The sequence below is a fragment of the Coregonus lavaretus genome (genome assembly GCF_964263955.1).
Source record: "Coregonus lavaretus genome assembly, chromosome: 2".
Lineage (NCBI taxonomy): Eukaryota > Metazoa > Chordata > Actinopteri > Salmoniformes > Salmonidae > Coregonus > Coregonus lavaretus.
In genome coordinates this window covers 80729395-80746201 of record NC_139989.1, presented here as the reverse complement: position 1 = coordinate 80746201, position 16807 = coordinate 80729395, and the positions used below count along the sequence as shown (strand labels likewise).

The 16807-nt window shown below is 47.4% G+C and overlaps 1 protein-coding gene across 1 annotated transcript in view; it reads left to right on the top strand.

Annotated features, from left to right (window-relative positions):
* LOC311140806 (NACHT, LRR and PYD domains-containing protein 3-like) overlaps window positions 1–7728 on the top strand; it is a gene marked incomplete at both ends in the record, with an annotated part of 31187 nt that extends 23459 nt beyond the window's left edge. The window contains 4 exons of the mRNA XM_084176040.1: window positions 289–462; window positions 1884–2038; window positions 6393–6649; window positions 6886–7728. Coding sequence (XP_084032166.1) covers window positions 289–462; window positions 1884–2038; window positions 6393–6649; window positions 6886–7728 — 1429 coding nt within the window. The remainder of the gene's footprint in view (window positions 1–288; window positions 463–1883; window positions 2039–6392; window positions 6650–6885) is intronic.
* Between the last annotated feature and the right edge of the window lie 9079 nt (window positions 7729–16807).

Sequence of the window (16807 nt, the reverse complement as noted above, 5' to 3'; positions counted from 1 at the left end):
TACATAAAATGACATTTAAGTACTAATCATCAGGAAGAAATATTCAGTTTAGAGAAAAATATATATTATAATATGTATATAATATATAATATTAAATTGAAAAACTTACTGAATCAGTGCATTGGTATTCACATTAGTATAACATTATAACCATACAATTCTAGGAGACAGAAGATGAATCTATATGTTGTTTGAGAGAATAAACCAAATGCATCTGCCATTGTCCTTCTACACTACTGGTGTTAAATTAACAGTGTGTTTGTGAAATCATGATGATCTCTTTGTCAGGCTGTCATTCTGTGGACTCACAGAGAAAGGCTGTGCTTCTCTGGTCTCAGCTCTGAAGTCAAACCCCTCACACCTGAGAGAGCTGGATCTGAGTAACAATGACCTGAAGGATTCAGGAGTGAAGCTGCTCTCTGCTGTCCTGGGGAATCCCCACTTTAAACTGGAGACTCTGAGGTCAGTATTCCTGTAGTTGGTCAACAAGTGATAACTGTTCACCAGATCCACATGTGTTTACCAGGCACACATAGTCCACACCATATGTGTTTGGACAGTGAAGTTTACAGTTTTAAATTTGGCGCTATGCTCCACCAATTTGGATTTCAGATAGTAAGTTTCATATGAGGTGACAGTATATAATGTCACCTTTTATTTGAGGATATTTTCAAACATATCTGTGTTACTGTTTAGAAATGAAAGCACTTTATGCCTCTGGTTCTCCCATTTGAAAAAGTCATAATAATTTGGACATATTCACTTATATTGTATTGAAGTAGTCATACGTTTAGTATTTGGTCCCATATTCCTTTCCCACAGTGATTACATCAAGCTTGTGATTCTACAAACTTGTTGAATACATTTGCAGTTTGTTTTAGTTGTGTTTTGGATTATGTTTTTCCCAGTAGAAACTGAATGGTGAATAATGTCCTGTCATTTTGGAGTCACTTCACTTGTATTGTCATTAAGAATAGAATATGTTTCTGAACACTTCTACATTCATGTGGATGCTACCATGATTATGAATAATCATGAATGAATCGTGAATGATGATGAATGAGAAAGTTACAGAGGAACAAGGATCATACCCCCTCTGTAATTGGTAATGGTGAGAGGTTAGCATGTTTTGTTGTAGCCTCTGTAACTTTCTCACTCATTATTATTCATGATTCATTCATAATTTTTCTTAATCATGACATCATCAGGATGAATTTAGTAGTGTTTAGAAACATGTTATCTACTCACTTAGACAGAAAATTACTCCAGTCATCATCCACCATTCAGTTACTATTGGACAAAACATAACCCAAAACACAACCAAAACAAACTGCAAATGCAACCAACGAGTTAGGGACCAAATACTAAACTTTTGACTACTTTAATACACTATAAGTGAATTGGTCAGAATACTTATGACTTCTTCAAATAGGGGGACTAGATACATAAAGTGCTTTCATTTCTAAATGGTGAAACAGATATGTATTAAAATACCCTCAAATAAAAGGTGGCATTATATACTGTCACCTCATATGAAACATTTGATCTCAAATCCAAAATGCTGGAGTATAGAGCCACATTTAAAATGTTAGCTTCACTGTCAAAATAGATATGGTGTGGACTGTATACTCAATACAATCTAAATCTGATACCTCACTCTCTGTCTTTTGACTGATACTGCTTTTTAAACTGCTCTGGTCAGTCTACTCAAATATTCGTACTATACGTTTTTATATATACAAGCAATACTTTGATAATTTCTAATAATGATACATTCATTTATGAATAGATATGTCAGGTTTCAGGACACTGATATATCTGAATATGTTGAAAAAATATACTGTCACTATTTTGTGTTTTTAATATGATTTGACTCTTTGCAGGCTGTCAGGCTGTCTAGTCACAGAGGAAGGCTGTGCTTCTCTGGTCTCAGCTCTGAAGTCAAACCGCTCACACCTGAGAGAGCTGGACCTGAGCTACAATGACCTGAAGGATTCAGGAGTGAAGCTGCTCTCTGCTGGACTGGGGAATCCCCACTGTAAACTGGAGACTCTGAGGTCAGTATTCCTGTAGTTGGTCAACAAGTGATAACTGTTCACCAGATCCACATGTGTTTACCAGGCACACATTGTCCACACCATATGTGTTTGGACAGTGAAGCTTACAGTTTTACATTTGGTGCTATACTCCATCATTTTGGATTTGAGATATAATGTTTCATATTAGGTGACAGTATATAATGTCACCTTTTATTTGAGGATATTTTCATACATATCCGTTTCACCATTTAGAATATAAAGCACTTTATGTATCTAGTCCCCCTATTTGAAGAAGTCATAAGTATTCTGTTCCCTTTATAAATATATATGGCAGGTTTCAGGACTCCGATGTATCTGAAAATGTTGAAAAAATATACTGCCACTATTTTGACCACCAAAGAATAGCAGTGTGTTTTTAAAATGATTTGACTCTTTGCAGGCTGTCAGGCTGTCTAGTCACAGAGGAAGGCTGTGCTTCTCTGGTCTCAGCTCTGAAGTCAAACCCCTCACACCTGAGAGAGCTGGACCTGAGCTACAATCACCCAGGAGACTCAGGAGTCAGACTGCTCTCTGCTGGACTGGAGGATCCATAATGCAGACTGGAGAAACTCAAGTATGTAGAGGGTTTATGTCAATGTTCATATCAGATATGTTGGAGTTATCAGGCTAGTTAAGACAAACATTCTGACCACCACTTGGACTAAGTTATATAAAAACTGTGTGTGTGTGTCCAGTGTGTGTGTGTGTGTCCAGTGTGTGTGTGTGTGTCCAGTGTGTGTGTATGTGTGTGTGTGTGTGTGTGTGTGTGTGTGTGTGGGTCCAGTGTGTGTGTCCAGTGTGTGTGTGTGTGTGTCCAGTGTGTGTGTCGTGTGTGTGTGTGTCCAATGTGTGTGTGTGTGTGTGTGTGTGTGTGTGTGTGTCCAGTGTGTATGTGTGTCCAGTGTGTGTGTCCAGTGTGTCCAGTGTGCGTGTGTATGTCCAGTGTGTGTGTCCAGTGTGTGTGTGTGTGTGTGTGTGTGTGTGTGTGTCCAGTGTGTGTGTCCAGTGTGTGTGTGTGTCCAGTGTGTGTGTGTCACACACACACACACTGGACACACACAAACATACAGACTGGACACACACACACTGGACACACAATGGACAGAAATACACACTGGACACACACACACACACACACAAACACACACACTGGACACACACACGCTGAACACACACTGGACACACACACACACACACAAATACACACACTGGACACACACACTGGGCACACATACACACTGGACACACACACACACACACACACAGACACACACACACTGTACACACACACTGGACACACACACACACACACACACACACACACTGGACACACACACAGACAAACATTCTTACCACCGCTTGTACAAAGATATGCTGAATGTGTGAGTGTGTCCAGTGTGTGTGTGTCCAGTGTGTGTGTGTCCAGTGTGTGTGTGTGAGTGTGTGAGTTCAGGTGTATCCCTCAATGACTGTCTGTTCTTCTGCTTACCGCTACAGTGTGGAACATGGTGGAGAGAACACAATGAAACCTGGACTTAGAAAATGTGAGTGTTGACTGCTGTGAAGAATATGACTAAGAATAAGTCTTAATTCAAGTGAAGTCAAAGTCAAAGACCACCATCATTACTTACTTGGTCATATTAAATATCAGCTGTAGTTCTACAGAAGCACAAATCAGGGACACCAAAGTTTACAAAGAGTTGCTTTGACAATGTGTGATTTTGTTAATGTGTGTGACGTGTTCCTGTTACGTTAGAAATGTGTGTGTGTGTCCGATGTGTGTCTGTGTGTGTGTGTTTTCATGCTTGCATGCATACAGGTGTGTGTGTGTGTATGTGTGTGTGTGTGTTCAGGATGTGTGTGTGTGTGTGTGTGTGTGTGTGTGTGTGTGTGTGTGTGTGTTCAGTGTGTGTGTGTGTGTGTGTATGTGTGTGTGTCTGTTCAGGATGTGTGTGTGTCCAGTGTGTGTGTGTGTGTGTGTGTGTGTGTGTGTATGTGTGTTCAGAATGTGTGTGTGTGTTAATTAATGGGTATAAGTGTTTTTATACCAGTGGAACAGGTGCTGTGTAGAGAGGGTCTGACTGGGCGCTGTTACTGGGAGGTAGAGTGGAGTGGGTTAGGGGCTGTTATAGGAGTGACATATAAAGGAATCAGCAGGAGAGGATGGGGTGATGACTGTCTGATTGGATACAATGACAAGTCCTGGAGTCTGTTCTGCTCTGACAACAGTTACACTGCCTGGCACAATAATAAGTCCACTACCATAGACGTCCCCTCCTCCAGCTCCCACAGAGTAGGAGTATATCTGGACTGGCCAGCCGGCACTCTGTCCTTCTACAGTCTCCTCTGACACACTGACCCACCTGAACACATTCCACTCCACATTCACTGAGCCCCTCTATCCAGGGTTTAGGGTTCATGATGACTCCTCAGTGTCCCTGTAAATAATAACCATGGTAACACTGACACACACACACACACACACACACACACATCCTGGATATGCACACACACTGGACACACACACACACTGGACACACACACAAACACACACACTGGACACACACACACACACACACACACACTGGACACACACACACACTGGACACACACACACTGGACACACACACTGGACACACACGCACACACACACACACACACTGAACACACACACACACACACTGGACAGACTCACACACACTCACACTGGACACACACACACACACACACTCTACACACACACAGGACACACACATTGAACACACACACAAACACACTAGACACACACACACACACTGGACACAAACACACTGAACACACACACACTGAACACACACACACAGGGCACACACTGGACACAAACACACACTGGACACACACACACACGCTGGACACAAACACACTGAACACACTGAACACACACACTAAAAACACAAACACACACTGGACACACACACACACACACAAACACACACTGGATCCATACACACACATACTGGATACACACACACACTGGACACACACACACACACACACACACACTAAAAACACACACACACACACATTGGACACACACACGCTGGACACACACACACACACACACACACACACACACACACTGGATCCATACACACACACACACACTGGACACGCACACACGCTGGATAAACACACACATATTGGACACACACACACACGCTGGACACACACCCACACACACACACACTGGACACACTGAAACAAACACACACACTGGACACACACACACTCTGGACAAATACACACACACTGGACACACACACACACAAACACACACACACACACACACTGAAAACACACACACACACACTGGACACACACACGCTGGACACACACACACACACACACACACACACACACACACACACACACACACTGGACACACACACACACACGCTGGACAACCACACACACACTAGACACACACACAGACACACACTGGACACACACACACACACACAGGACACACACATAAACACACACACACTGGATCCATACACACAGTCACTGGACACACACCCACACACACTAGACACACACACACACACGCACACAAACACTGGACACACACACACAAACTGGACACTCACACACACTCACACATAATCACACTGGACACACACACACACACACTGGACAAACACACACACACACTGGAGAAACACACACACACACACACTGGACACACACGCACACTGGACAAACACACACACACTGGACACACACACACACACACACTGGACACACACACCGGACACACACACACACACTGGACACACACTCACACTGGAAACACACACACACACACACACACTGGACACAGACACACTCGACACACACACACTGGACACAAATAGTGGACACACACACACACTGGACACACATACACACTGGACACACACACACACACACACTCGACACACACACATTGGACACAAACACTTGACACACACACACACCCTTGACCTGTCGTCTGCCTGCCCCCTGTTTTGTTATTAAACATCTGTGATTCGAACGGTCTGCATCTGGGTCTTATCCTGAGTTCTGATAGTGCGAACCGGCCACGACTGACCCAGCAGACTCGGACCAGCTCCGCCACGCCGTCTCCTCCCAAGAAGCCACCATTGGGAGGCACGAGGAGTTACTTCGAGGTCTTATGGAAGGATTCCAGACCTTTGCGGAACGCCATGACCGTGTCTTGAATTCATTGCTGGAGCAATTCCGCTGATTATCTGTTAGGCAGCCGGCCATAACAGTAACCTCCCAGCCCCTCAGCAGCGCGTCTCTCCAGGCCACCCCGGCTTCCCGAGAACCCCGCTTACCTCCTCGCTGGAGAGTCAGGAACCTGCCAGCCGTTTCTCTCCCAGTGTTTCCTCATCTTCGAGCTGCAGTCCTCATCCTTCCCCTCGGACTGCTCGAAGATAGCACACCTCATAATGTCCGGGAAGGCTCTCGCCTGGGCTACGGTGGTGTGGGAACAGCAATCTGCCGTGTGCTTCAGTATGGAGGAGTTTGTGGCTGAGGTGAAAAAGGTTTGGTAGAGAGGCTGCCCGGAAGTTACTCCAGCTTCGTCAAGACTCCCGCAGTGTTGGCTTCCGAGAACCTGCCTGGAACGTTCCTTCATGGATTATCGGAGGAGATTAAAGACGAGCTCGCAGTCCGGGAGCTGCCTACGGATCTCAACTCGCTCATCGACTTGACCTCTGGATCGATGGGCGGCTACGGGAACGTAGGAGAAGAGGTCTGATTCCGGTCCCACTCGCCCAAGGATCCCACCTCACCTCCGAGGAATCCCGGAAGTCCCCGGAATCAGACCTATGGGGCCGATGAGAGTTTCATGGACGCTACCCTGGTGTCAGATCTGGGCATCCCCACTCAGCCCCTCTCCATTCCTATGGACGTTAGAGCGCTGGATGGGCACTCTATAGGCAGAGTCACCCACACTAATCCTCCTATCAACCCGCAAGTGTCAGGGAACCACAGTAAGTCAATGCAGTTCATGCTCATCAAGTCTCCTCAGGTATTGGGGTTTTCTTGGCTCCAGCGACACAATCCCCTTATCAACTGGACTGCTGGTGCTATCATGGCCTGGAGCCCGTTCTGCCACGCCCATTGCCTGAAGTCGGCGCCGCCTGCCCCGCGACGTCTTCCTGTGTGCTCGGAAGAAGCCTCGGACCTCTCCGCCGTTCCTGCGGAGTACCAGGACCTCCGGGAGGTTTTCAGCAAGGTACGGGCCACTTCGCTTCCTCCGCATCAAAACTATGACTGCGGGATCGACCTTCTCCCGGGCACTACACCACCCTGCGGAAAGCTGTATTCACTGTTGGGTCCGGAGACCAAGGCTATGGAGACGTATATCGAGGACTCCCTGGCTGCAGGGGGTATCCGTCCTTCTGCCTCTCCCACCAGCGCAGTTTTCTTCTTTTTGGAGAAGAGGGACAAAACCCTGCGCCCGTGCATCAACTACCGGGGCCTCAATGACATCACGGTTAAGAACCGCTACCCGCTGCCACTAATCGCCTCGGCATTCAAGCCGCTCCAGGGGGCCACTATTTTCTCTAAGTTGGAGCTGCGGAAACACCTACCATCTGGTGTGGCTACGGGAAGGTGACGAGTGGAAGACAGCCTTCAACACTGCTAGCGGACACTACGAATACCTGGTGATGCCATTCGGTCTGACCAATGCTCCTTCTGTGTTCAAGGCCCTGGTTAACAACATTCTCTGCAACATGTTGAACTGCTCCGTGTTTGTCTACCTCGACGACATCCTCGTCTTTTCCCGCTCAGCTCAAGAACACGTTCTCCACGTCCACAGTTCTTCCAGCGGCTCCTGGAGAACCAGCTTTTTGACAAAGCAGGAAAATGCGAATTCCATCGCTCCACCATCTCCTTCCTTGGATAAATCATTGCTGCTGGTAATGTGCAGATGGATCCCGGAAAGGTGAGAGCGGTGGTGGATTGGCCCCCACCCCACATCCAGAGTGCAGCTGCAACGCTTCTTAGGATTTGCTAATTTCTATCGCAGTTTTATCTGGGGTTACAGCACCCTGGTTACATCACCCTGGTTACAGCACCCTGGTTACAGCACCCTGAATTGCCCCCTTTCAGCACTGACCTCTCCCAAGGTCCTGTTCACGTGGTCCCCAGCTGCTTACCGGGCGTTCCTGGGCCTTAAACACCGCTTCACCATAGCTCCCATATTAATCCATCCGGACCCGTCCCGTCAGTTTGTGGTGGAGGTAGACGCTTCGGATGTCGGAGTGGGGGCGGGCCTGTCCCAGCGTTCTGCCCTGGACCTTAAGCTCCATCCCTTCTTCTCCCATCGTCTTAACTCCATGGAGAGGAATTATGATGTGGGGAATCGAGAACTACTCACTGTGAATATGGCATTGGAGGAGTGGAGGCGGATCACAAGAACCTGGAATATCTCCGCACCGCCAAGTGTCTCAACTCCAGGCAAGCTCGATGGGCCCTGCTGTTCACCCGGTTCAACTTTACCATCTCCTACCGCCAGGGGTCCAAGAATGTTAAGCCGGATGCACTTTCACGCTGCTATAGCCCCGCTGCTACACCCTCGGACCTTGAGACCATCCTTCCTACCTTGTGTCTGTTGGCTACACTCATCTGGGGAATAGAGAACCAGGTCCCTGAGGCTCTGCGTTCCCAGCCGGACCCCGGCGCTGCCCGCTCCCTGGTCCTTGAATGGGCTCATTCCTCCAGGCTTGCCTGGCTCCCGTCGGTCCCTGGCCTTTGTGCGACAACACTTTTGGTGGTCCCTGACGTCTCCACGTCTCCACACCATGGTCCCTGACGTCTCCACTTTCATCGCCGCCTGAACTGTCTGTGCACAGAATAAGACTCCTCAGCAAGCTCTGGCTGGCCTCCTTCAACCTCTTCCTGTCCCTCACCGTCCCTGGTCACATATATCCCTGGACTTCGTCACTGGTCTCCCTCTGTCTGATGGCAACACCACTATCCTCACGGTGGTGGACAGGTTTTCCAAAGCCACCCATTTCATTCCCCTCCCCAAGCTACCCTCTGCCAAGGAGACAGCCCGGCTCATGTAGCACCACGTCTTCCGGATCCATGAACTTCCGGTGGACACGGTCTCCGACCGTGGTCCTCAGATCTCATCCCGGTTCTGGAAGGCATTCTGCACCTTCATTGGGTCGTCGGCCAGCCTGTCCTCCACCAGCAACTCGTGTGGGTAGAATACACATGCAACACCCTCCCCTGCTCAGCCCCTGATCTCTCGCCTTCGAGTGTTCGATGGGTTATCAGCCCCCGCTCTTCCCTGAGCAAGAAGAAGAGGTCAACATACCCTCGGCCCAAATGTTCGTCCGCCGCTGTCGCCGTACCTGGAAGAGAGTCCGGTCTGCTCTTCTCAAGACCACCTCCAGGTATCGACGACAGACGGAGCGCCACCGGACCCCGGCTCCCCGTTATCGTCTTGGGCAGAGGGTATGGCTGTCCACTTGGGATCTGCCCCTTCGGGTGAAGTCCCACAAACTTTGCCCCCGTTTTATCGGCCCTATCCCTATCTTTAAGATCTATAGCCCCTCTGCTGTTCGTCTTCTGTTGCCCCGCAGCCTCCGTATTCACTTTTCATGTATCAATGATTAAACCTCTGTCTCACAGCCTTCTGTCTCCTCTTTCTCGTACTCCTGTTTCTCTCTAGCCCCAGTTTTTCTAGTTTTTACGGTGTTGACCACTCTGCCTGCCCTGACCCTGACCCTACCTGCCGTTCTGTACCTTACTGACTCTGCCCTGGATTACCGACCTCTGCCTGCCCTTGACATTTACATTACATTTACATTTACGTCATTTAGCAGACGCTCTTATCCAGAGCGACTTACAAATTGGTGCATTCACCCTATAGCCAGTGGGATAACCACTTTACAATTTATTTATTTATTTTTAGGGGGGGGTAGAAGGATTACTTTATCCTATCCCAGGTATTCCTTAAAGAGGTGGGGTTTCAAATGTCTCCGGAAGGTGGTGAGTGACTCCGCTGTCCTGGCGTCGTGAGGGAGCTTGTTCCACCATTGGGGTGCCAGAGCAGCGAACAATTTTGACTGGGCTGAGCGGGAACTATACTTCCGCAGAGGAAGGGGAGCCAGCAGGCCAGAGGTGGATGAACGCAATGCCCTCGTTTGGGTGTAGGGACTGATCAGAGCCTGAAGGTACGGAGGTGCCGTTCCCCTCACAGCTCCATAGGCAGCACCATGGTCTTGTAACAGATGCGAGATTCAACTGGAAGCCAGTGGAGTGTGCGGAGGAGCGGGGTGACGTGAGACAACTTGGGAAGGTTGAACACAAGACGGGATACGGCATTCTGGATGAGTTGTAGGGTTTTAATGGCACAGGCAGGGAGCCCAGCCAACAGAGAGTTGCAGTAATCCAGACGGGAGATGACAAGTGCCTGGATTAGGACCTGTGCCGCTTCCTGTGTAAGGCAGGGTCGTACTCTCCGAATGTTGTAGAGCATGAACCTGCAGGATCGGGTCACCGCCTTGATGTTAGCGGAGAACGACAGGGTGTTGTCCAGGGTCACGCCAAGGCTCTTCACACTCTGGGAGGAGGACACAACGGAGTTGTCAACCGTGATGGCGAGATCATGGAACGGGCAGTCCTTCCCCGGGAGGAAGAGCAGCTCCGTCTTGCCAAGGTTCAGCTTGAGGTGGTGATCCGTCATCCATACTGATATGTCTGCCAGACATGCAGAGATGCGATTTGCCACCTGGTTATCAGAAGGGGGAAAAGGAGAAGATTAGTTGTGTATCGTCAGCGTAGCAATGATAGGAGAGGCCATGTGAGGATATGACAGAGCCAAGTGACTTGGTGTATAGCGAGAATAGGAGAGGGCCTAGAACTGAGCCCTGGGGGACACCAGTGGTGAGAGCACGTGGTGCGGAGACAGCTTCTCGCCACGCCACTTAATAGGAGCGACCGGTCAGGTAGGACGTAATCCAAGAGTGAGCCGCGCCGGAGATGCCCAGCTCGGAGAGGGTGGAGAGGAGGATCTGATGGTTCACAGTATCAAAGGCAGCAGACAGGTCTAGAAGGACAAGAGCAGAGGAGAGAGAGTTAGCTTTAGCAGTGCGGAGAGCCTCCGTGACACAGAGAAGAGCAGTCTCAGTTGAATGACCAGTCCTGAAACCTGACTGGTTTGGATCAAGAAGGTCATTCTGAGAGAGATAGCAAGAGAGATGGCTAAAGACGGCACGCTCAATAGTTTTGGAAAGAAAAGAAAGAAGGGATACTGGTCTGTAGTTGTTGACATCAGAGGGATCGAGTGTTGGTTTTTTGAGAAGGGGTGCAACTCTCGCTCTCTTGAAGACGGAAGGGACATAGCCAGCGGTCAAGGATGAGTTGATCAGCGAGGTGAGGTAGGGGAGAAGGTCACCGGAGATGGTCTGGAGAAGAGAGGAGGGGATGGGGTCAAGCGGGCAGGTTGTTGGGCGGCCTGCAGTCACAAGTCGCAAGATTTTATCTGGAGAGAGAGGGGAGAAAGAAGTCAAAGCATAGGGTAGGGCAGTGTGAGCAGGACCAGCAGTGTCATTAGACTTAACAAACGAGGATCGGATGTCGTCAACCTTCTTTTCAAAGTGGTTGACGAAGTCATCCAAAGAGAGGGAGGAGGGGGGGGGGGGGGGGGAGGAGGATTCAGCAGGGAGGAGAAGGTGGCAAAGAGCTTCCTAGGGTTAGAGGCAGATGCTTGGAATTTAGAGTGGTAGAAAGTGGCCTTAGCAGCAGAAACAGATGAAGAAAATGTAGAGAGGAGGGAGTGAAAAGATGCCAGGTCCGCAGGGAGTCTAGTTTTCCTCCATTTCCGCTCGGCTGCCCGGAGCCCTGTTCTGTGAGCTCGCAATGAGTCATCAAGCCACGGAGCTGGAGGGGAGGACCGAGCCGGCCGGGAGGATAGGGGACACAGAGAGTCAAAGGATGCAGAAAGGGAGGAGAGGAGGGTTGAGGAGGCAGAATCAGGAGATTGGAGGGAGAAGGATTGAGCAGAGGGAAGAGATGATAGGATGGAAGAGGAGAGAGTAGTGGGAGAGAGAGAGCGAAGTTTGCGGCGGCGCATTACCATCTGTGTAGGGGCAGAGTGAGTAGTGTTGGAGGAGAGCGAGAGAGAAAAGGATACAAAGTAGTGGTCGGAGACATGGAGGGGAGTTGCAGTGAGATTAGTAGAAGAGCAGCATCTAGTAAAGATGAGGTCAAGTGTATTGCCTGCCTTGTGAGTAGGGGGGGACGGTGAGAGGGTGAGGTCAAAAGAGGAGAGGAGTGGAAAGAAGGAGGCAGAGAGAAATGAGTCAAATGTAGACGTAGGGAGGTTGAAATCCCCCAAAACTGTGAGGGGTGAGCCATCCTCAGGAAAGGAACTTATCAAGGCGTCAAGCTCATTGATGAACTCTCCAAGGGAACCTGGAGGGCGATAGATGACAAGGATATTAAGCTTAAATGGGCTAGTGACTGTGACAGCATGGAATTCAAATGAGGAGATAGACAGATGGGTTAGGGGAAAAATTGAGAATGTCCACTTGGGAGAGATGAGGATTCCTGTGCCACCACCCCTCTGACCAGATGCTCTCGGGGTATGCGAGAATACATGGTCAGACGAGGAGAGAGCAGTAGGAGTAGCAGTGTTTTTAGTGGTAATCCATGTTTCCGTCAGCGCCAGGAAGTCGAGGGACTGGAGGGTAGCATAGGCTGGGATGAAGTCAGCCTTGTTGGCAGCAGAACGGCAGTTCCAGAGGCTGCCTGAGACCTGGAACTCCAGGTGTGTGGTGCGTGCAGGGACCACCAGGTTAGAGAGGCAGCAGCCACGCGGTGTGAGGCGTTTGTGTAGCCTGTGTGGAGAGGAGAGAGCAGGGATAGGCAGAGGCATAGTTGACAGGCTGTAGCAATTGGCTACAATAATGCAGAGGAGATCAGAATGAAATGAACTAAACATCTGGGAAAGGAGAGAGCGGGGCCTCCCTCACCACAAGTCCCAAATATAACTCTACCAACTTCCACCTCAGAAACTATAATTGTTTCACTGAAACACCCGAATAAAACTCTCCCAACTTCCACTTTAGAAATTAGAATTGTTGTAAACTACAGCGGTTCAATGTTTCAAGGAATAGACTCAACTTACTTTATTCAGCTAGCTAACTATGACGCCATAGCTAACTAGCATGCTAGCATCCAATAACACACGGTTTAGCACCAATACTTGGTTACAACAAACTACCAATAGTGTGTTAACACACTAAACAGATAATTCGTGTCCGTGTCTAGTTCCTTTCATAACGCAGCAATAATTAAACGTTGGCTAGCTAGCACAAAGATATTGTATTTAGCTGATACAGTACTGCTAGCTGGTAGTGTTGGCTAGCTAGCAATGGCTGCTGTGTTGACTTTGTTTGAAAAACGGCGTCGCTGCGAACGAATGTAGCTGGCTAAAGTTATATTGTATTTAGTTGCTATAGTACTGCTAGCTGGTAGCGTTGACCTATCGTCTGCCTGCCCCCTGTTTTGTTAATCAACATCTGTGATTCGAACTGTCTGCATCTGGGTCTTATCCTAAGTTCTGATAGAGACGGACGTCAGAGCAGGAAAACAACGTGATTAAAAGGGAGGAATATACAGTTATTAAAGGAAATGACATTTATTCAACTGTGAAGACAAACCTTTTAATTAAAACTGCTAAATGAGCTAATTTAGGATGAAACTTCTGTGAGTGAAGTGAATGAAGATCACGTGACTGAGGAAACCATTGCCGTGGTTGAGGACAATATTGAAGTGAGTGATGTCCGTAATTGTTGGAAATGTTGGACAGTTTAATGAAAGTATTGAGCAGTGGAGCTCATATACAGAACGGTTTGAATATGTTCATCAGGAATTGAGTGGGTTCATCTAACAATCCTAATCACCAGTTGATACATTTTAATCTCATACTCAGGGTATACCTTCCACCTAGAAAACATAATTTAATAAAAATCACAACCGCTCCTCTGTGTGATCTATGTAATCAAGGTGCCTTGGGCTCCTTTAATCATATGTACTGGGAGTGACCAGGGGACATTTGGAAAGAGGTATCCTCATACCTTGTTCCCCAAACTGTTATTACTGAATGATAATTCACCACTGTCATTACAGCAAAGACATATAATGTTGTCAGGTTTGGAACTAAGATGGCAACCACCACACCTCATTGGATCAGAACTTTTATAGATATGATTTATTTAGAACTATCCACTGCTAGGTTCCATGGGGCTAGCCAAACAACAATTAACAGCTGGTTATCTGTAGCTGAAATCATAAAAGTGTGTTTTTTAGCCAACAGATTGCCCATTCACCAACATTTTCATGCAAGTGTGTGCCTTACTGATTGTATCACAACTTAATTTTGTATTTAACTTCATGGAGATCAGGTTGGGTGGGTTGGGGTGATCCTTGGAGGGGTTGGAGGGTGGGTTGGGGTGGTCCCAGGAAGGGCTGGAGGGTGGGTTGGGGTGGTCCCTGGAGGGGTTGGAGGGTGTGTTGGGGTGGTCCCAGGAGGGGTTGGAGGGTGTGTTGGGGTGGTCCCAGGAGGGGTTAGAGGGTGGGTTGGGGTGGTCCCAGGAGGTGGCTCATAACTTTATTGACTTGGCACATTTTCTGTCCTGAGACACTGAGAAATAACAACCAGGAAAGATAAATCATAGAAAGATATGTTTATTTTACATATTACAATAATTGTATAGCCTAGGTTTCATTTACAAACAGACACATTCACTACATTTGTTCCATTATTCACTTAATTACTTATTATTTTCAGTAAACTCTTATTCTATAAGATTTATTGTTTTAACATTCACACTGCTAGTTTTACACATTATATTTCTATATATATATATATATACACACTACCGTCATTTATATAAATATAATATATAATTATCAATATATAACCATATAATAGATATATAGCATTTACTATATAGACACACACACACACACACACACACACACACACATACACACACACACACACACACACACACACACACACACACACACACACACACACACACACATACAGTATTGAGAGATAGGGAGAGACAGACAGTTGTGAGGACAATATGTCTGAGAATCAATATGTAGGTTGTAGTTTAGAATGAGTTAAAGGCAGAGGAGGGTACAATAGGACAAGTGTTTTGTCCCTGACCAGTCCTCCTACTGCCAGACCACTGGATCCTGTGTCTCCATCTAAAACCTCATTTCTGTGCCGGACGTGCTTGGCCACACTAAGAACCAAGACCCAGAAGAAGGGCAGGAAGAGGACATTGGCTGGTACACCAGCTAAGGAGAAGAAGGTGAGATTGGCTGTTACACCAGCTAAGGAGAAGAAGGTGAGATTGGCTGTTACACCAGCTAAGGAGAAGAAGGTGAGATTGGCTGTTACACCAGCTAAGGAGAAGAAGGTGAGATTGGCTGTTACACCAGCTAAGGTGAAGAAGGTGAGATTGGCTGTTACACCAGCTAAGGTGAAGAGGGTGAGATTGGCTGTTACACCAGCTAAGGTGAAGAAGGTGAGATTGGCCTTTACACCAGCTAAGGTGAAGAAGGTGAGATTGTCTGGAAGACCAACAAAGTCCCCTGTCCCCGAGGTGAAGAGGACACCTCCAGTCTATGGATCTGGTCCCCTTGCCAGGGCCAGATATTACCTGGATTGACATCAATACCTCCATGCTTTGTTTATGAGGTCACACGTGAAGAAGTACAAAGAGGACATCATCAAGAGGTAAGGTAGTAGAAGTATGTGATAAGAGTGATTGTTTTTTTAGACATGAGATTATAATTCAGTTGATATGCCATAACATATATCTACAATGTAGGATCATAGGTTTGTGTGATTTCTATGTACTTTCAGAGAATGGAGTTAGTGCAGGAAAAAGATGGTCCCTTGTCCCAACCGGTGGAGACAGAGGTCTTTCAGACCTTTTCCTGGAGTGAGACTCTGGCGTGGGGCAGAGGAGAAGGCACCTTTGATGACCACCTGTTAGAGGGCAACCCTTCCCCAGGCCAGAAACCTCAAAGTAGACCTCATCAAAGCTAGAGAAATCACCACAATGTGAGGATTAACCCAATATCATGTTCACACTAGATGTCCAATATCAATCATTTCACAATTGACATGTTGTATATAGTTGTACCGTTTCTACAAGTAAATTAGTAAAGTAAGTACTCCTCTGACATGTAAGCCTTGTCCGAGACAAAAGACAAAACTAAGAGAAGAAACCTTCTAATGTCTCCTCTTTTCAGAGACGACTTTCAACGTAAGAAGCAGGACCTCCTTGACAGAGGGACATGGATGGTGCTGTCAATGGCCTTGTTCACCAGCAGGAAAAATATAATGACGTTTGTACCAACATGCCTGGAGATGGAGCTGTGGAGGGGAGGATGCTGGGAGAAGATATTCATCACTCTGAACTCCATGGCCATCTGCCTATGTTCTGATGCCACTAGAGGACATGTTAACAGGTTGAGGGTCGGCAATGATACCCAGATCATGAAGTGGAAGAAACAGGCTGAGGTAAGTGTGAGTCTTAAACATATGTAAACACAATTTTGATTCAGCCTATTTCCTAATTCTATTATTTCAAGGTGATTACACAGGCTACCTTATTTATGAGTACAATGAGTGGTTATTACGTGTATGT